We start from the raw sequence: 21,905 nt of genomic DNA, 5'->3' as shown, positions 1-21,905 counted from the left end.
TGAGAGCACACTGCAATAACCAGGTTCTGTGGGGATAGATAACAGGAATTGCCATACCAGATTAGTCTCTTGATCCATTTTGTCTGGTATTCTCTCCAAATAGTGTCCTCTCAATACTGGAAGTTCAGGAGATCCTATAAAGGATAATTACACAATAACCTGTGTATGGCAATGGAGTGGTTGTGGGAGGACCACTCTCCATGGCATGGTTTCTCATCTCCATATAGAATGTCTGCCTTTATATAGCGAAAAGCCTTCTCAGCCCCCTAAGCAGGGATGGTGTCAGCAGTATGCTGGAAGCCACTGATAGCGTGTCTTATGGAATTTGAGGCACAGGTCATGCTTGGAAAGCCTATATGTGGGTTTGGAAGCTGAACTTCCTTTTAGGCCCACAGGAGGGAGGTGTGTGGAGATAGAAAGACTCGTGACATAGGGATTTAACAGCCCTGATGTAATCAGTGTCTTCACTGAGGTTTCTCTCTTCTGTGTGAGTGCTGAGCGGACATTCTGGCTCTATGCTCCTGTAACCATGGCAAACTACGTCAAATTGTGCTAAATGGAAAAGGTAAGAGCTGTTCCTTTTCAGCATACAGGTAAATCAAACTACAGTGCAATAGCAAGTACTATAACAGTCAGATTCTTCACACAGTTTTTATCCCTGATCATAAGTCATGGAAAATTACCAGAAATATATGTAGAAAAGCAAATTAAACATTATGAAACACTTGTTCTGGTGTCTCATAGTTTTGCTTTCTTCATATTCCAAGGTTCAAAATGCTACAAAAACCAAATACTGTCTGAAGTCATAACAAATATGTAGCTGCCTTTTTCGACTTAGATGGAGTAGTTGAAATGCAAATGACCTTGACTTGTAAGGAATGACCTTCACCAGTCACTTGGGTCCTGGCACTCCTCAGTCTCTAATTAGTCCCTCTTCTGTGGACTATTTGTCATGCTTTCTGCTAAAGGTTTGTATATGGCATATAGAAAATTAAAATATGGGGGAAATATGGTAAATAAAGTGTCATGAAACATTGGAACAATGTGTGACTGTATTTATAACAAGGGGATTGATTTATAGCTTTTTCTTAGAGACCATTTGTCAGTTTACTGTGCAGTCACATGAAATATTGTCTGTTAAAAGGTCACGTTTAAACTATTTTTGAGATCTGACAGGTATCAGTTGAACAATATGTAGTCTGGGGGTACTAGGGTTTAATGATGTGATACTAAATTAGTTGCCTCTGAGGGAGACTTGATGTTAAATTGGGATTAATTATTAGGATTCCATGATTCCTTAAATAACATGACACCTGTGGGAACTTCCCTCCTTCCCCACACACTCTAGGCCCATCCCATGCAATTGAAGTGTAAAGGCACAGTGTGCCTGGAATGAGAAAACTGTTTTGTGTGGTGTAGTGTGTAGGTTTCCTTGTTGAGTATATGTAAGCTAGTAAATCGCTTCAGTTAAAATGAGCAATTTTCTCAAAACATTTAATTCATTTTCTAGCAGAAGGCTGGAAGAGCTTCTATCCTAAACTATAGAAGCACTTGGAGTATAGGACAGAAATACCTTTATTTCTCCAGCAACTTTAAATGTTTGTTTTCAGGATAATATAAAATAGAAGAGAAACAGTATTACCCCACAAAAAAGTTGTATAATCCGTCAACAAAACCATACAGCAGCCACAACCACTTGCAGTTAGGCAATGTACTTTCCACATTAATTTCTTTTTGCTGTGTCCCTAGTACACAGCTTCACTCTTCTAACTGTAACAACTTTTTAAGCATTCTTCTCAGAACCAAGTATGTTTTTGTCCTCTCTTCTGCCCTTCACTAGATGCCACATTATCCCCAGGCTCGAACATGCCTTTCCTATGCTCTCAGCACTTCTCAGACTCTGGCTTCTAAATTAAAACTGTTTATTGATGTATTGCTTTGTTAGCACAGTAGCACATCATTGAACTATAGTGTAGTTTAGAAAATATATTCTTAAAAGCATTGTGGAAACTGCAGTGTTCCTGTGGATGATTGCATAAACAATTCAGCTGGTTTCTGTAAAGAGCTGAAGATTAGAGAAGCAAAAAGTATCATGTTTTAATTTGTTCAATATTATTCATCCTTTTTGGGATATACATTTTATAGTGAAATCTGTGTTTATTGTATGTTAGATGGCAAGCTTCTTGGGACAGGGACTCTTGCTCCCTCTCTTCTGTAATGCACCAAGCATGTTGTCAGTGCTCAATGAATATTTTAAGAAGAAAACTGCATTCTCCCATTGCTAATTCCCCTCTCATTTCTGTGAAGTAGATTGCTTCTCTCTCAGTAACTGAGAAGTAGTCTTGTTCAGTGAATCAAAACAAGATTCCAGCTCTTTGAATGCAGTTATATGTGGTGCACATAATTCATTATATATTGTTTAGAACTTGACATCTCAAAGTAGCGTAAGGAGGTACTGAGGAGCTAGGTGAGGGAAATGTTATCATACGTGACTCTTCAGGTCTGATGCTGTGAATCTTTACTCACATGAGTAGTAGTTCCACTGAAGCTAATGGGACTAGCTGTGGTTTTGCAAGAGTAAGCCTTTAATCACATGACCCATGAGTTTTAATTACTGTAGAGAGATGAGAGTACAGTACATGCTTATTAGTAGCAACATATCTGTGCCCTCATGCTACGTTCCTCCTAAGTGGCTGCTGCTGATAGGGGGAGAGTAGACAATTCACACTAGGGGAACGTGTTTCCAGGGGAAATGTTGCTCGTGAGCAGCGGTTGCTCTTACAAGGCGTTGCTGCAAAGAAGCATCTACTATAAGTGGTTTAAAAAATCTCGTATTAGGCTATCTTTGAAATTGTATTTAGTAATGTATAAGTAAAGCACTTCAATGAGAAACTCATGTATAGCCTTATAAATCTTTATTTTTTCTGACAACAAATAGCACTATCCTAATAGCCCTTATGGAAAAATATTCCCATTAAATCTTTAAAGGTTTTGAGTACTACTGAACATCAAGTTCTTAGGCACCACATAATTAATTATCATGCATGTTCTCAAATAAAACTAATGAATCATTCTGAAAAAACTAATTTATTTGCATATAAAGATTCTAAAGACCATGAATGTGGCAGTGAAAAGACTAATCTTATTTTTATATAATTAAAATACTTGATTCACTTATGACCTAATTCAAAGTCCTTTTGAAGCCAATGAAAAGAATTTGAATTAGTTCCATATGTACTGACATCTAAATAATCAGCTTAGTCATGCACTGTTTAATGAATAGACAAATGTTATAGATAGTATTTTTCATGCAGCAAAAGGGCAATATTCTTCTTTAACCTGGAATGTTCAAAATAAAATTCATCTGAAATGTTTTTCTTGTTCTTAGTTTACATAATAAGAGAAGGGTTTTTCTTGTTGAGAAGCTTATATATTTACTAAATCCTTTCAACAGTACAGACTGTCTTAAAGATGGGTATTGATTTTAGTCTAAGCTCTCTCTGAAAAAAAATACGTATTCTTAGTTTAACAAATGTAAGATGTTTTGACATGGGTATTGTTGTAAGAACAGCTGTCATCCTTAGTGAGTATAAAAAAGATTTGTTTGAAACTTCAGTAACCTGTATAAACATTAAAATATTTAATGTATGTAGCAGAATGAGACTTGCCAGTATGAAAACCTAATTAAGGCCAGAATTTGGAAACACTTGGGGTCAAACTTAATTTTAAACACGTGAGGGAGTCCTCTTTACTTCATTTGGACTACTCAAAAGCTTACGTGCAGCACTAGAGTAAATGTCAGCAGGGGTGGGTATATGACACACACAAATCATGTGGATATTTTTTACCCTGTAAGTTGTCAGGTTCTGCGGTATTGCCATGATTGCCATATAAAACAACAGAGAGACATCCATCAAAGCGAGCCCACTGTCAGAGTGGGATTATTGAAAATAAAAGGAATCTGAGAATATTGTTCACCTCAATCTCTGCATATGCTATTCAGCCACATATACTCTTGTTCCCTGTTCTTCTACTTCGCCATCTCTCCTTAGCAGCCCTTGTCTGGTAGGGACTCTGATCTCAATGGCAGCGGACTGTTCTGCTAGTGGCTCTTGTCCCACTGTAGGCTAAAGTGGCGGCTGCATCTTAACTGGAGGTGATGATGGCTCCTGACCCCTAAGATCAGGGTTTCATTTCTTTCCTTTCAGCAGTGGTTTCCTAATAAAGGCAGTTACAGGGTGCAGCATATCAGGCAATATCTCAGAACTAAAAGCTTGCCTCCGTGTAGTCACTGGCCAATTGTCATATGGACATAGTGGTTCAAGTACCCACTCAGGCCTTGTCTTCCCTGGACTGGTGAGTAGAACCTGCAAATGTTTGCAAGGGAGTTCTCTTTTCCCCTCCACAACAGTCAGTCACTCTAGTGAGATGCATGAGATCTAAGTTGGGGAACTCACTTAGGTCCCCTTCAGACTAAGGGGCCTTTGATCTCCTAAGGATCTAAGTCTCTATATTGTAGCCCATAGGGCTGGCTTAGCCTTTATTTTATTCATCATTAACAGAAGGAACCTGCAGGCCTGTATCCTCTAAGACGTTGGCTTAAGCAAGTTAGCACAAATACAGTAGATCTATGACACTTAGCATAGATAAAATGACCCAACAGTTGCCCTAGGTTTGGGGGAACTGGAAATAGCTTGCTCAGTAAAGGGAGTTGTACATAACTGTATCAGGTAATCACAGGAATAACCTGATATTTTAGGATAGAATTGTTGGCAGATGTCTAACCACAAACCTACTTGAGCAATAGGTGACATACATGATGAGTTAAATAGCATTCATATGTTAATAGGATAAGTACTCCTCAGAATTACAGAGGTGAGGAAGTTAGATTTAGTCACGGAAGGCTGGGCATCAGAATGAATATTCTTGATAGTGCTAGGCTCTGTAGTAGGCCAAGCCACCATGTAGTGGGGGCTAGCTTTCCATTGTTGACCTCTAAGCTTTTTATTGTTATCTATCACCAATCTTTGGGCATTGGGGAACTTGGACCATTGGACTCATTTGGCATGCCAGAGACGGGGCTGGTCTTGTGTCTCTCAACACCAGGTCCCCAAGGAAGGAATGACACCAAATATATCCTTAATATTGTATTCCTGCTATATGTTTATGTGGTTGAAGCTTTTCTGTCTTTACTGATTGTTTTAATAAAAATAGCCAAGCCTTTGCTGTGTCCTCAGTGAGAGTGTCTGTGCCGTACACCCCGCAGTTCCCTACAAGATATTGAATGTGTCAGATTAAATTCTGTGGACCCTGATTCTGGGACAAGAACCCTATTATCCCCAGGTCATTAATTAGTATCAAACTGGCAATCAATGCAATTATTATTAACCATTAAAAAGAATCACGCTACAATATAAATATCAAGAAGCTTCGGGCCATCCATTTAGCTTTCGCATATCGGGCGCAGAATTTGTTGGTACTCACAGACAACACAGCTGCAGTGTTCTATGTAAACAAACAAGGGGAGGAGCATTTGAGAAGATTATTCCAGGAGGTAATGCTCCTTTGGAATTTCTGCATCATCAGTTCCATCAATCTGAGAGCTGTTTACCTTCAAAACACTTTGACAGTCCACCAGACCACTCTGGCAGGTTGTTTGCTGGTCTCTTTGCCTTGATGTGTCCAGGTCTATTTTTCAGCAGTGTGGAGTCTCCAAGTTGACCTGTTTGCAATAAGAGCAAACCAAAAATGTCATCTTTTTGTTCAAAGCCTGGGTTCACTAACATATGCTTTCCTCCTACCCTGGTCAAAAGGTCTGCTGTGTGCCTTCCTTCTAGTTCCGCTCTTCCTTGGTCTTGTCCAAAGTCAAGCAAGATTCCACTCACCTTAATCTAATATCCCCAATGTGGCCCCATCAGCATTGGTTTTCAACTCTACTAGCCCTAACGGTCAAACCTTCACTGCCAATCTTGAGAGATGTGCATGTGATCTCCCGGACTACGGCAGCCTGCTTCATCACAGTCTTCAGGCCCTCCAGCTGACAGTGTGGATGCTTCCTGGCTGACAACGTTGGAAGGAGATTTCTCTAAGGGGGTGCAGGAAGTTCTGCTAAATAGTAGGAAGCCTTCAACTAAGTCTGTGCACCTTGCTAAATGGGAGAGATTCTCAGTTTGGTCAATACAAAGAGGCATGCTCCCAGCTCATGCTCTGATTTGCCATATCTTGGATTATCTTTTGTTTCTGACACAACAAGGGTTAGCTCTTAGTTCCATCCAAGTCCATGTGGCAGCTATCTCGGCTTTGCACTCTCCCATGAATAATAAATTAGTTTTTTTCTAACCCTGTTTCCATCGGATTTCTAAAGGGTTTTCTCAGACTATAAAAGGTTCACAGCCTGGTTCCATATTGGAGTTTAAATTTAATTCTAGCAAAGTTGATGGGTCTTCCACCTCTCCCCCCTTTGATCCATTAGTGATTTGTTCTCTGTTGCACCTGTATGTGAAGGTGGATTTCTTGGTTGCTGTAATCTCGGCCAGGAGAGCAGGGGAACTGCAAGCTTTAGTATCGGAGCCTCCCTATACAATTTTCTTTAGGCACCAGGTTTTCCTTCAACCTCACCCAAAATTCCTTTCTAAAGTGGTTTCAGATTATCATATTAATCAGGTAATTTATTTACTGGCTTCCTTGCAAAAACCTAAAGGGAAGGAAAAGCTCATATTCTAGAAGTTAAGGGAGCTTTGGCTCATTACTGGATTGGACTAGGCCTTTCAGGTCTTCATCTCAGAACTTTGTTGTGATTTCAGAGTAAAGGGCCACCCAGTAACTACCCAGAGGATCTCTTCCTGGATTTCTGGCTGTATTTGTTTACGCCACTGTTGGGCTTATATTGCTCCTCCAAAGAAAGTTCTGGGTAACTCAACCAGGTCACAGGCAACTTCCACTGCTTTTCTGGTTCTTCTACCCATAGTGGACAGTTGTAGGACAGCAACCTGTTCATGGGTCCATATGTTTGCCTCTCACTATACCATCTTTCATCAGTCCAGAGACCATGCGAGATTTGGACGAGTGGTCCTACAATCCTTGTTCAAGTAGCCTCCGAGCCCATTTCCACTTCAAACTGCTTGTGGGTCACCAACTGTGGAATGGACATGTGCAATCACTCGAAGAAAAGATAGCTACAGGAAGTTGGGTAACTGTTGGTTTTGGACACTGAGAGAAGTGGGGGCAGTGTGGCCCTATGTACCTGAGTGCAGTGGCACAAGGTACCAGAGGATGCTCATGCTGGCCTGATGGGTTCTGCTGAAGGAAAAGTCTCCAACTGTGCACAAGGCGCGCACACATCTATTGTGGAATAGATGTGCAATATCTCCAAGAACAATAATTACCGAAAAGTAGGTAATGTACATGTGTGTGGTTTTTGGTGTTTTTGTTTTTTTAAGATTGCCATACTATGGAGTATTTTTAGAGTGACCTGGAAAATAGATCCCTTGGGAGCATTAGATGATTAAGTCAGTGATAACTTTTCAGAATCTGTTATTCAGTTTGAATAGTTTGTAGTATAGAATTGATGTCATACAGCCCCACTGTCTGTAAGAGGCTTAGTATCCTGTATGGCGTTATTGTTTCTGTGTCCATGTAACCTAGCCCTAATAACATTTAGCATAATTTGTGGTGTTAAATTGGACTGATTTATCTAGGAGAGTGAAATAATCTCTCATCCTGTCAAAAAGGCCAATACTTTCAGACCAAGATTTAATTGAATCAGCAGTGCAACTTCAGGAGAGGGTTACATTCTGTCTGCATTATTCTTGGTTTGTAGCTAAATCGAAACAATTTTTTTCTAGTATGGACTTCTGCTTCCCAATCTGTAAGTGTTAATGCCACTGATTACAACATGGTTGCCAACCTATCATAATTTACTACATTTAATAGTAAGATTATCAGGTCAGAAATCTGATGGCAAGAGATGTTAACTGTGATAATGCCTCTGGTGCAATATTCTGATGCTTAAAACAGTATTAGAAAATATCTAAAAATTTCAGTAACCTTTTATGTGGAAAAGTGTCATACTCTTTCAAAGTATATTAAGTACAACAGGTATTTGCCTGTCTAAACACCTGCATAATTCTCATTGATGTCAGCAGCTGGGGTAAGGGATGTGTATGTACACACAGCTATGGTAGAACATACCACAAAGTGAGGTTTTTTAAATATTCAGATTTGGCTTAATTTCTTCCATGCAGCTTGCTAAATGTGTTCTCTCATGAACACAGCCATCCCCCAGCAGTAAGTACTATTTATGCAGAGCACTTAGGATATTTGTTAGAGATTCCATTGTTGTGAACAGTGTAACTGTTTAAAGCAGTGGTTCCCAACCTGTGGCCCAGGGGCCAAAAGTGGCTCATGTGGTCTTTCATAGTGGCCTGCCAATCCCCTCCTGCTGGCTGCAGAAGGGAGCTTCCGCTGCAAGATCCAGATGGAGTGCACTGCTGTGGGACTACAAGACCGGTGCAGGCTCCTTGATAGACCTAAGGGGACGGGAGATCAGTGTTCCCCTCCTCTGGCTCCTGCAGGGAGCACGGCAAAATGTGGGGATGGGAGGTCAGCAAGGAGATGACCTCCTTGCTGTGAACATCTTCTGTCTGGCTGAAGGGGGGGAGGGAAGGACCTGCTAGTGGAGCAGCCAGGACCCATCATACTTGAGGAGAGGGGTAGGACTCTAAAAATCAGATTTGGCCTGCTAAATGCAGGCCACCCACTGTGACTTAGCTGCCAGGCCATGTGCTTCAGTGTGTAGTGACAGTCACTCATCTACACTAGTGCTTTGTCTGTGAGTGTGCGACATACTGGGGGTAATTTATTGGTATAAAATAGTGAAAGTAAAAATGAGCACAGTAGCATCAAAATGTTTACTTTAAATATGTAGTGATTTGTAGTCCTGAATGGTGTATACATCACTATATTTTTTATGAGTTGATAGACTGGTGGCTCTTCTGGGTTGTAAATGTGATATTTGTGGCCCTCGAGTCAAAAAAGTTGGGAACCACTGCTTTAAAGTCTAGTAAGTGACATACTGTAATGCTCTACTGTGTAAATATTATGGGCTCCTTTTTGAGGCAGAGGCGAATTGCCTCATTCCAACAAATGGAAAAAAAAAATCAGGCCTCATTAAAGATCATAATTATTTAAACCTGAACTCTACGTTTCCTGCTGTTGTCAAAGTTAACAGTATACACCAAGGTGAATAGTGGGTACAGTTCCAAGCTTCGGTGCAAATGATTTGTCACCTTTTCCCCAGCTCTAATGTAAACTTTAGCTGCATGCTTAAATTTTTCTTTGTGGGAAAAGAGATTTAAATCCATACAGCTTTTTAACCTTTTATCTGCACAGGTGTATTCATAGCGTGCTGCTGGGCTGGTTTTTCATATTTCTAGATAATAACCATGCATTGATCTGTTGCTAATCTGATGTAACCTTTTTTGTGTGTATTGATCATAGCGCTTTACTCATGGGAGATGAATAAAAAACTGGCTTGGCTGAACAGTTCATCATTTACGGCTGAACTTAAATTGTTGTGAGTTAGTTGAATGTTAAATAGACATCTGCTCAGATATTAGATTATTTAAACAGCAGGCTGAAATGGACCATCACTCAGAATGGATTTGTTTGTTTTACTAGAGAAGAGCTTAAATAAAATTGTTTTGGTCTGGATGCCTGAACCATCTATTTTTCTGATATATATTAATGTGATCATCCAAAGATTTAGATAGTTTGCGAGCCTTGTCTGTGTGCTTGGTGCTGTGCAAACCTAATGGAAGGTGTGGTCCCTTATCATTCTGCCTACAGAACAGTAAGTATTTTGTCAAGTATTTTTGCCCCCAGCTCATTAATGACTTTTTTTCAGTATTATTTTAAAATGCTAATGTCACTTTTTTAAGATGAGTGCTGCCAGTAATGGCTTTGAAAATGGACACCAGATAGAACTCTACTGGCCATCAGCAGTATTTGTGGATAGAAATTAATTTGTTTGTATTGTGGTAGCACCTAAGATCCCACAGTCCTAGATCAGGACCAATTTGTGCTAGGTGCAGACAAACAGAACAAAAAGATGGTCCCTTCCCTAAAGGGTTTATAATCCAAGTAAACTGTTTCTCTGAGAATCTTTCATTTTGCAATATATTTTTCTTCCCCACCTACAGCTGTACCACCAAACATTGCAGATCTGAAGAATTTAGAAGTGCTCAACTTTTTCAACAACCAGATTGAGGAGTTGCCTACGCAGATTAGCAGCCTTCAGAAGCTCAAACACCTGAACCTTGGGTGCGTAGCATCATGGCAAAAATGGCAAAAGAAGATACAAAAAACTATTACTAGTTAGCAGTAATTGAATCTTGCACTTAAAGCTTTCATTTTTTATAAATAAAATCCCATTTTATGAAACTTGGGATAATTGAAGTTACGGTTTCCTTATAGTTGAATCAAAAATTGTCTCTTAGAAAAACAGTGGTTGCATATTTATTTAATTTGAAACAATTTGAGGAAGAGATGCTTATGCGTTTGGTCTCTTTCATATTACATGGATGTCTAGTCTGTGTCAGTAGTGATCTACTTATTAAATTCAGTTTTAAATCCTGTTACATACTGTTTCATGTAAGTGCCAAATTGTTCCTTTAACTGCTACCTTTATTACATCTCTGGATTCTGTGGTCACTATATGATAAAATATCCGGGATCTGTCTTATGCTTTACTTGTTTAGCATGGATTAATTATCTTGTGGAAGATTAAAGATGTGAGTTTTATTTGGGATTTCCACTCTGGGTAGTTAGAAACTGTGATTTGTATCCATTTAGTGATGGAGGAATTGCAGCTCCTGTTAAGAGTAGCTTTTAAAAGCTTAGTTTAACAAGGATTTCTGTTGAAAACCTAAAAGGATAAACTGATGGAATGGAAGCATCCTTCAGAGGTCACCTTCTGTAACAGCTCTCAAACTTATTTTCATCTAACATGGTTGGTGGTCCCTTCCTGCTTAACCACCATCACCACTACAGTTTTTTTTCCATGGATTTTCTGCAAGAAATATGCTTATAAAAACTAAGCCTACAATAGGGGGGATGGACCTTTTTCTGAAATCATATTATAGTTGTATTTGGTGTATCTCCCTATTTTGTGGGTGCAATTTTATTTTGTTTTACAGTTTTCTCCCTGTATGAAGGAATGTTTATATTACAAACTCAACCCTATGAACAACTTCAGTGAGAAGGAAAACGACATGTACAGTCTATTACTTAAACCCAAATAGACTTTAACTATCTAGGCTCCATGTTCTGTAATGACGTAGGGCTGGTCTACACTACAGAGTTTACAAAACGGTGGAGGTTTACACACCGAAATGATCCTCCCACTCATTTAACTCCCCTGGTATGTCAACATAATAAAACCTCAACGAGAGGTGTAAGGCTTATGTCAGTGTAATTAGGGCGATGCAGTGTCAGTGTAGATACTGCATTCCTTACATCAGCTGTTGGCTGTCATTCTTGTCAATTTCATGGCTCCAGTGTGAAAGCTGGGCAGCTAGAGCCAGCTGGCTCTGCTCCCCTAGAGAGCTGAGCAACTTACGGGAGCAGGGGCTGGGAGAAGCCCTGGGTGGATGGGCCCCGCTCCTGGTGGGGAGCCTGTGGGGCAGCTGGGCTCCTGGCAGGGAGCTGCCTGTGGCCTGAGAGACCAGGATTTCAGCTCCCCACACTGCCCCTCTTAGGTCTGTGGAAGCACTTCTGGTGAGGATGCAAACCTCCGACTCAAAGAGGGTAGTGTGGACGTCAGAGGTGGCTGTAAGTTGTCCTAACATACGTCAACTTATCTTAATAATGTAGACAAAGCCTTAGATAACTCTGTAAGACATTGATAGTTGAACTGCATTGCTGGCTGCAGTGATATAAATATTTTCGTATTTGGTATTGTCTCATCAATAAAGACACTTTTTTGGTTCTTTTCTCTCTCTGGTTGTCTAGCACAGTGGAATAGGCTTTGATTCTTGGCAGCCTCTGCTGGCTTGTATTTAACAATGAGACTGGATCATTAACACATTTTCCTGGAAAAGTAACACTCCCACATCGCTGCCCCCCCACACACACACTTTGTCTAGGGTTACTCTTCCAAGGTGTAATGCTGCATCATTAGTGGGGGAAATAGTTGAATGCTTTCTACATACAATGAAACAAGTGACCAGTTGAATTGTGCTTAGCTGTAACCAGTATGCTACTTACCTGCAATTCTTCTGTTTGTATTGTTTTTAGGGGTAGGAGTGGGCAAGTGGTGTGAATTTGCATACTTGCTGAGCAGTATCATTAGTCTTGCAAATGCTAAACCAAAGGCTGCCTTCTCTTTTAACTTTGTAGTGTAACATTCTACTTTTAATATGTCTTAAGGGAGCCCATTGCAATGGCATCTGGGTGCCCCACATATTTTAAATATTACAACATAACTAACTTCACCTTAAAACTGGTAAATTCCCTCAAGGTCCATTTTCCATTAAAGCTACTGGAAAGGCTCTGGTCTCAGGAGTTGGATCAGGCCTGTAGTGGCTGCTGCTGAGAGAAATGGAGAGAGACAAAAGAAAAAGAAAGCAAAAACCATCCAAACAAAGACCCCACCTTGGGACTCTGACTCATTCCTTTATAGCTAAACCTTTTTTGTAGTAGCCCTCAAGAGAGCTGAACAATTCATACTCTATACCTCTCCAGCAAATACTAAAATCACTTTGGGTAAGGTTCTCTAGCTTACCAGGTCAACTTTCATTGTTCTGAAGCCTTCTGTATATTTTCTCACCCGCTTTCCTTCTCAGACTGGTTTTAAAAAAAAAAATCTGAGCCAAATGACAAAACATCCCAGTGTCCCTATGTTGCTAAGCAGCACACTTTTTTCCTCTTAAATTCTCGCTTTTTCTCAGGAATGGCAAGTTCTTTTCCTGTGACCTTCAGAGCCTGTCCACGTCAGGTCAACTGTACTGCATGGACCATGCACAACCAAAAGTGTTGATCCACACAGAGGAATAAAATTGGCAAATTAACTTTGTATATCCACTGCTTCTGCTTGCTGTTTGTTTACAGATATTTGGGTATATATTCATTGCATAAAAAACAGCGGCCACTTTTCAACATTTTTTTGGAATGGCAGGGGGAGCGGAGGAAGACTTGAGCAGCAAGAAGGTAGTTTTTTTGGGAGTGTGGCAAGAGGGGTAAGAATGAGTAAGTGCTGGGCTATAGTGGTAAGTCGTCGTCGTCTCTTCTCTTCTCCTCTCCCCCCTCCCCTGCGCGCGCATACACACCCCTTGGAGAAATAGGGCCCAGGGGATGCACCTATTCACCCTGGTATCTGGATTTGTGCTGGACAAATGCATGTATAAGAAGATAGCTGAGAACACTAGCTGAAAGTGTGTGTTTCAGTGTGCCTGGGTGGGCCCCTTCCTGCAGGACAGAAGTCATCTGGAACATCAGGCTTGTGTTGCTGGGGTCTGGGAAGAGGCAGGGAGCCCCAGTACTTGTTTGAGGAGGGGCTGCCATCAGTGGTGGTGCTAAGGTGGGGAGGGTACAGCAGCAGGCAGCAATGGTTGTGAAGGAGCTATAATGTTCCCTCAGCACTGGGCAGAAGTTTTAAAGGGCTAGTAATTTCTCTAAGTTTTTGTGATCAGGAACAGAAAATGCAGTATTCATCATGCTGGGCAGGCTCCATCATCCAAAGAAGCCAGGAGCATTAAACCTGTATTACAGAAGCCTCCCACAGCTACCATGAAAGATTTTCTTGCTCCTAACTAGTAGAATTGCAGTAGCATCTAGAGGGGCCTTCTCTTAGATCAGGACCAGTGGTGCTACATGGTGTCACTACTTACAGTACAACACTGTCCCTGTTGCAAAAAACTTAATTGAAGTAAGCAAGACAAAGGGTGGGAGAGAGGATGTATTATCCTCATTTCACAGATGGGGAACTGAGGTACAGTGAGGTCAAGGCCCTAATTCTGCAGGGAGTTCTGCTGGAGAATAAAGTTAAGCACTTGAATAGTACTACTGGGTTAGTCTGTTTGTGTGTTTAAAGTTAAGCATGTAAATCTTTGTAGAATTGGGGTGTAAGTGATTTGCCCAAGATCACACAGGAATTGTGGTGCTACCGCAGCACTATCTCACCCATAATATGAGTGGAATATAATACAGAAATAGAACTGTAAACTACATTTTAAGAAACTCTCTTGCTGCTACTGCCAGCTAATCATATGTTCTGGATTCATAGCTGCCTGTGTCTTTTGAATAGCATTCCAAAAGGAGCCTACTCTTAAGTTACACAAACATGCTGTATTTTCCCCCCACTCCTTTATTCAAGGCTATGAAACCGAACTCTGATTAGTTCATACATGCATCAGAACACAGATGTGTAAATACCTTGGGCATAGAGCTGCTTTCCTATACATGTGCACATTAATACAGCTGCGCAACTGGCTGCCAGTAAAAAAGAGAAAAGACTTTTTTCAAGGAGAGAGGGAAATACAAACAGCTTTGGTATGTTGAGTGGTGCTGCTGCTGCTAGGTTGCATTCTGCTTGTTTTCAAGTGCCAACTCCAAGGCCAATATGCCTGCTTTTGTTCTATGTGGCCCTCCATCGTGAACGGAAGTAATTTCCAGAAAAAAGTTAATATGTGCTCTGTACCTTTTCAACATCAAGTGCCTTAAAAGAAGAAATTTATTTGTTCTGAAAGAGTACCTTCATGTTATCTCCTTCTCCTCCAACTACCTTGTGTTCTCTAGAGCAAGAAGGGATTTAAGGGTTAAATAAGATGCTAGACTGACACAAGGGAGGTATGTGCTATTTGCTGCTCTGAGACAGACTTTCTGTATACCTTTGGGCACGTTGCTTTATCTCTCTCTCTCTCTCTCTCTCTGCCTCAGTTTGCTATCTATGATTGCTAGAACAATAAATTCATTGATATTTGAAGATATGTGAATGCTGGTGATGTGGGGAGAGGGTCTGGAAGCAAGTCTAGTTGTGACTTCGTCTTCCGAGAATCTTAACAGGGTTCTTCTTCAAATGCTTGCTCATGTCCATTTCTAACTTAAGTGCGTGTGTGTGCCACATGCACCAGTGCTGGAAAACTTTTTCCCCTAGTGGTACCTGTATGAGCCAGCTCTAGCGCCCCCTGCAGCGACACGCACGTACACCCACATATAGGCGCTGCTAGCTCTCCCTCTCAGTTCCTTCTTGCCAACATTGACGGTGCTGGAACGTCTCTTGCCTTCTCAAGTTCTCTCGCTAAACCTAGTGATTTGTTCTCCGTTCTAGTGTATATAATTTGTTTCTTAGTTCTAATTAGTTAGTTGTTAGAGTCCCAGGAGTGGGGCATGCCTAATTCCCCAGGATTTTAAACCCTGTGCTTTGTGTAAAAAGCCTATACCATGGAACGACCAATATCAAAATTGTTTAAAATGTTTGGGTGAAGCGCATGTTAGTGAGAAGTGTAAAATCTGCAAAAGTTTTCATCCACAGACTAAGAAAGACTGAGATATTCATCTCCGGGCCCTCCTTGTGGAGTCGGCACTCAGACCGGTGTCAAAGCCTGGCAGATCGGACTCGGCACTGAGCACGATGGCCTTGGTGCGTAGTGCGCCTCTGGTACCATATTCCTCCTCCTTGGCACCGGTCACTATCTCCGGTACCGAAAAAGAGGCCGAAGACGCGTGCAGAACATGGTCGCTCCCCCCTGGAGAAAGTCAAAGGGGATCAGGCGATACCCACATCAGGCCACCACTCCCCCCTGCCTCAGAAGGGTCCCTCCCCGCTGCGAGCATTGACCCAAGCACCAGGTCCTCCTCTGACTCCTGATATCGGCAGAGGCCCTCACCGCTTATTGGTGCCGTCAATGCTGGAGGCCTTCCAGGCCATGAAGGACCTTCTGGCACTGCCCATGCTGCCGACGCCAAGGGATGGCAGGCTGCCACACCATGATTCGGCACTGGCACCGGCAGGTAATGTGTTGAGGCACAGAGCTCCACAGTCCCCATCTTCGAGACAGCATTCGCCAGTGCATAGGCGTTCCCCAGAGTCAAGACCATGCTCTCTGTGTCAGGATAATGCTGGACCGGGCTCCCACCGTCGGTCTCCAGAGACCCGGCACCGGGCTGAATGCCGAAGGTCACCTGGTCCATGACATGTTTCTCCAGCACCGGAGCCCCACTCTGCTAGCCCTTATAGGAAGCTGCAAGATAAGAGCTGGTCCCGTCATGCCTGTCATTCGGGCTCTCCACACCTCTCACCGATGCCAGAACATCAATGAGCTCCTCACGGCACCATGAGATACTCGGAGTCAGCACCACCCTGGCTGATGGACAGCAACTTCTCCTTGGACAGCAAGAAAGTTGTTCATACCAGGCAGGCTCTGTCCCCGATGCTGAGCTTCCTGTCAATGCTGCCTATGGGAGCGTGGCCGCAGGAACAGTGGCCTGGTCCGGGGCCTTATTGGTGGGTTTTTCCTGTGGGGATGCCGCAAACTGGTTTCAGGAGAGGAACATGGGTGCCGCGTTCATCCATTGTCCAGAGTTTGGCACCGCACTTGGATTCAGACTCTGACCGAGACGGCTTATGTGCTTTGAGCCTGGGGGGAACCACCACACCCAGGGTGGAGGCCCCTCCCCCACCCCAGGTGCCGGCCTCATCCTCATCGTCTCTGGACAAGATGGTCGCGGGACCCTTGTCTGTGGTGCTGGTAGATGACTTCAGGGTGCATCAGGACTTGTTGAAAAGGGTCGCCTCACAATAAAGGAGCTCGATGAGCAGGTTGATTGAGCTTTTTGGAATTTTGGCCTTGGCAGCCCCTAGCAGTGAGGCCCTCCCAGTTCACGAGGGGGTTGTTTTACTCTCCAAGGCCCTGTGGCAAACCTCGGCCTCTCTGCCCCTCACGTCTAAGAAGGCAGAGAGAAAATATTATGTTACCAGCTAAAGGGTTTGAATATCTTTATATGCACCTGTGCCGGGGTCCCTGGTTGTCACAATCGCCAATGAAAGGGACAGACAGGAAAGTCAGCTCAACCCCAAAACTCAAAGACACCAAGAGACTCAACTTATTTGGTCGGAAAGTTTATTCCCCGGCCAGTCTCCAGCTACAGGTAGTGAACCTGCAAGCACTGCTGGTTAGATACCATTTCAATATATGGCAGTTGCTGGGCAAGTTTGCAGTTGCATTGTCCCCTTCCTCTAAGCAAGAGTTTGAAGCCATCTTAGAAGAGGGGAGATCAGTGGCAAGGGCATCCCTGCAAGCAACCTCTGATGCAGTGGACTCAGCAGCCAGGACAATGGCCTCTGCAATATCGATGAGATGAGTGTCCTGGCTCCCATCCTTGGGTCTTCCATCAGAGGTCCAGCAGTCCATCCAGGACCTCCCTTCAACAGCATGGCCCTCTTCACCAAGCAAATGGACTCCAGGCTGCATGGCATGAAAGACTTGAGGTCTACCTTGAGTTCCCTTGGCCTGTATATGCCGCCTTCGTCTAGGAGGCACTTCAGGCCCCTGCAGGAGCAACATTCTGGGGACCATCCCCAAGGGGCTCCTATAAAAGAATAAAGACATTAAGAGACTACAGAGCCAATCGTCATCTGCAGGTCGTTGCCCCAGCTCTAGCTGCCATAATCGAGGCAGGAAACAGGCCTTTTGAAGGTATACCCGACAGCGACCTACCAGTTACGCTTATGGATCCACCCTCTGTTCTCTTTTTCCTCTCGTTTGGCCTGTTTCCTCTCAGCCTGGGCCACCATAGCTTCAGACAGATGGGTGCTCAGCATGGTGGCCACTGGCTACACCCTCCAGTTTGCCTCACTCCCGCCCTCCTTCCCCGTCCCTCTTCAGAGACCCCTCTCATGAGCAACTCCTTGAGCAGGAGGTGCAAGTGCTTCTACAGGTGGGAGCAGTGGAAGAGGTCCCACAAGACTTACAGGGTCAAGGTTTTTACTCCTGTTACTACTTAATTCCAAAAGCAAAGGGAGATCTGAGGCCTATCCTAGACTTAAGGTGCCTCAACAAATACCTCAGAAGGCTAAAGTTTCGTATGGTTTCCCTAGCTACCATCATTCCCGGGCGACTGGTACGTCGCTCTCAATTTAAATGACGCTTATTTTCAAATTGCTATCTTCCTTGGCCACGGGAGATTCCTGAGATTTACGGTGGGAGATCACCATTAACAGTTTGTGGTGCTCCCCTTTGGCCTCTCAGCTGCACCAAGGGTCTTCACCAAGTGCATGTTGGTGGTGGCAGCATAGCTCCGAAGGAGAGGGGTGCAGGTGTTTTGCTTACCTGGACGATTGGCTCATCAGGGGCAGGTCAAGATCTCAGGTACAGGCTAGCCTCATGGTGACTTGGAACATCTCCTAATAAATGAGCAAAAATCAACATTAATCCCTGTGCAGAGGATAGAGTTCATTGGGGCGATGCTGGACTTGTCCAGGGCCAGAGCATTCCTTCAAGAGGAAAGGTTCCTGGTAATGATAGACATTATAACCCACATTTTTGTCCCACTCCTTCACGACAGCGAGGGTCTGCCTCAGCCTCCTGGGCCACATGATGGCCTGCACCTACATGGTTCCCCATGCCAGACTGCACCTCAGACCCCTCCAGATGTGGCTGGCGTCGATGTACTCTCCAGCTAGGCACCACCTGAACAAGATACTTATGGTCCCTCTGGAAATACTTATCTCCTGGTTTGGTGGATGAGCCTGTGCCAAGTGCTCTTGGGAATGCCCTTCGAAGAGCCCCAGCCATCAGTAGTTCTGATCTCTGATGTCTCGGACCTGGGATGGGGCACTTACCTGAATTCCCTATGAACCGCAGGCACATGGGCCTCATGGGAACGGCTTCTGCACATCAATATCAAGAAGCTCAGGGCAATTTGTCTGGCCTGTACAGTTTTCCTTCTGCATCTATTCCACAAGATGGTGCAAATCCTCACAGACAATTTGGCCTTGGTGTACTATATCAACAGACATAGCGGGGCACAGACCCCAGCCCTGTACAAGGAGGCTGTGTATTTTGGGACCTTTCCGTCACTCATGGTATTCGCCAAATAGCAGTGCATCTCCCGAGGGTCAGCAACTCTTTGGCGGACCATCTCAGCAGGTCCTTCTGCTCTCACTGCGAGTGGTCCTGCCATACGGAGGTAGCGACTCGAATCTTCCAAAGGTGGGGCAATCCCCGAGTGGACCTCTTTGCCACAGGACAAACAGGAAGTGCCACTGCTTCTGTTCCCGCCAGGGACTCAGTGCAGGCTCTATCACCGACACCTTTCTGCTTTCCTGGTCAGGGAGTCTCTTGTATGCCTTCCCCCCAATTCCTAAGGTCCTCCTGAAAGTGAAGAGAGACAAAACTCGGGTTATTCTTGTGACACCAGCATAGCCCCAACAACATTGGTTCAGGATGCTGCTGGAGCTGGTGGGACCCAGGCAATGGTCCCTGCCGCTGCAACCAGACCTCCTGTCCCAGAACCAAGGTCACCTGCTCTACCTGGATCTGGCCTCCGTTCACCTGACAGCGTGGTTGCTTCATGGCTGAGTCAGGAGGAGCAGGCCTGCTCATCCCAAGTTCAGCACATGCTCTTGGAGAGCAGGAAATCATCTACCAGATCAGCTTATAGAGCTAAGTGGAAATGCTTCTCCTGTTGGGCTGTCAAGCATGGCGTTTCCCCCATGAAGGCATCAGTTCCAACTATCTTGGAGTACTTGCTCCATTCTTATTCATCAGGGTCGAGGTAGCAGCCATATCAGCATTCTACCCCTTGGTAGGGGGTAGAACAATTTTTTTCGCATGAAATGATAGCCAGGTTTCTTAAGGGATTGGAAAGGCCTTTCCTGCTGATAAGGGAACCTTCTCCTCAGTGGGACTTGAATGTGGTCCTCTCCAGAGTCACCGGGCCCCCCTTTGAACCCATGGCTTTGTGCTCTCTTACACACCTATCCTGGAAGGTGGCCTTTCTGGTGGCTATTACATTTGCCAGGCAAGTTTCCAAGATTAGGACATTAACATCAGAATCACTTTCCACGGTGTTCTATAGGGACAAAGTCCAACTACACCTACACCCAGCCTTTTTGTCTAAAATAGTCTCTCGCTTCCACTTTTTAACCAAAATATTTTTTTACCTGTCTTTTATCCCAAGCCCCGCACCTCCAGTGAAGAGAGGTGTTTACATTCTCTGGATGTGCGACGGGCCCTGGTGTTCTACATTGACAGAACGAAACCTTTTCACCGGTCGACATAGCTCTTTGTGGTGGTTGCAGACCAAATGAGGGGGCTACTGGTTTCTTCTCAATGTCTCTCAAAGTGGATTATGGTCTGTATCTGGACCTACTATGAGCAGGCTGGGGTCGCACCTCCAGTGGCCCTGACAGCCCACTCGAGAGCACAGGCATCGTATGCCGCCTTCCAGGTCCGTATATTGGACATCTGCAGGGCAACTACCTGGTTGTTGATGCATATCTTCTCGTTCCACTATGCCTTGATGCAGCAAGCTCAAGACAACGCTGGCTTTGGTAGAGCGGTGCTTCAAGAGTCATGTCCATGAACTCCTGCCCACCTCCAGAGACACTGCTGGTGAGTCACCTAAGTTGGGAATGGACATGAACAAGCACTCAAAGAAGAAAGAACGGTTGCTTGCCTGTAACTGTTGTTCTTCGAGATGAGTTGCTCATGTCCATTCCACACCTGCCTTCCTTGCCGTCAGTCGGAGTTCCAGCAAGAAGGAACTAAGCTAAGAGGGAGGGGGAGCCAACAGCGCCTATATGCGGGCACATGTGTATGCTGCTGCAGGGGGTGCTAGAGCTGTCTCGTATGCGTACCACTAGGAGAAAATTTTCCAGCACTGGTGCATGTGATGTGCACATGCACCTAAGTTGGGAATGGATGTGAGCAACACATCTCAAAGAATAACATTTACAGGTAAATAACCGTTCTTTACTCAGTATATCATATGCATCACTGTGCACTTTACAGACATGTTAGGTGTCACTTATGTGGAAGGGGGGACTCACTTTGCATGCATTTTAAAGCAGCTTTTTGATGGGTATGCTGCTTATCAGAAGATTTCACCATGTGCTTCAATGGAATATCTAAAATGTCAGTCCTAATTCTTAAAAACATCCTATGCAAATTATTGTAGTTTGACAGCATTGAGCGGCCTCATTTAATACAGTGTTATATATTATTCAGTCAAATAGGTGTGCAAACATAACTTTGTACAAAAACTCAATCTCACTCTGAGGATTTGAGTAGTCCCAATTTGACACCACATGGCATGATCCAGATCTCCACTCTACTCCAAGTTGCGTTTCATTCAGATGTGAGAGCAGCTTTGTCTCCTTCTGTAATTAACTCCATGAATACTCCTAAGCCCATACTTGGCTTTTTCCGTGATTTGGTGCATTAAATAGTTTCACTTCTCTTATTCCAGACCCTCCTTGCCTTGGTTCTTCTGTTTAGCTGTCCAGCACTGATACTTTTTTTTTTCCAAAGCAGGGCAGCTAGCTCTATCTATTCTTAAGGTTGCATGATACTTCCCATTATAAGGCCATGTTTTCAGTTGCTTAACTTTGCCATACTTTAGCTATGACATTTTCAGGACTGGCTGTTGACCAAAACAGTGTAGCCATTTCCGAAAATGAGGTAAGGGGAAAAACACATTTTTGCCGGTGTTAAAATTGGGCAATCCTTTCTTTTGAAAATCTCTAGTGACCCCATGCCGGAAATTGAAATTAGGCAGGGAATGGCCTTTGTGTCAGATGTGGTTTTTTTCTGTTTCTGTGAAAATCCATCCACATTTGGCCAAGTTAAAAACGTTCTGAAAAATCTCACTTTTTACATGTTCAATAGCTACAATCTCTTAAAGGT

General features: G+C 43.7%; 1 protein-coding gene across 5 annotated transcripts in view; it reads left to right on the top strand.

Moving 5' to 3' along the window:
* Positions 1-21,905, top strand: part of RSU1 (Ras suppressor protein 1) — a 190,767-nt gene that overhangs the window by 33,264 nt on the left and 135,598 nt on the right. For all 5 annotated transcript variants that reach the window (XM_067562296.1, XM_067562294.1, XM_067562298.1 and 2 more), the window contains one exon: positions 10,200-10,320. In XM_067562296.1, the coding sequence (XP_067418397.1) occupies positions 10,200-10,320 (121 nt within the window). The remainder of the gene's footprint in view (positions 1-10,199; positions 10,321-21,905) is intronic.

Source organism: Emydura macquarii, unplaced genomic scaffold (genome assembly GCF_026122565.2).
Source record: "Emydura macquarii macquarii isolate MOO-44397 ecotype Brisbane River unplaced genomic scaffold, CSIRO-AGI_Emac_v2 contig_2422, whole genome shotgun sequence".
NCBI classification, from domain to species: domain Eukaryota; kingdom Metazoa; phylum Chordata; order Testudines; family Chelidae; genus Emydura; species Emydura macquarii.
This window is presented reverse-complemented; position numbering and strand designations above follow the sequence as displayed.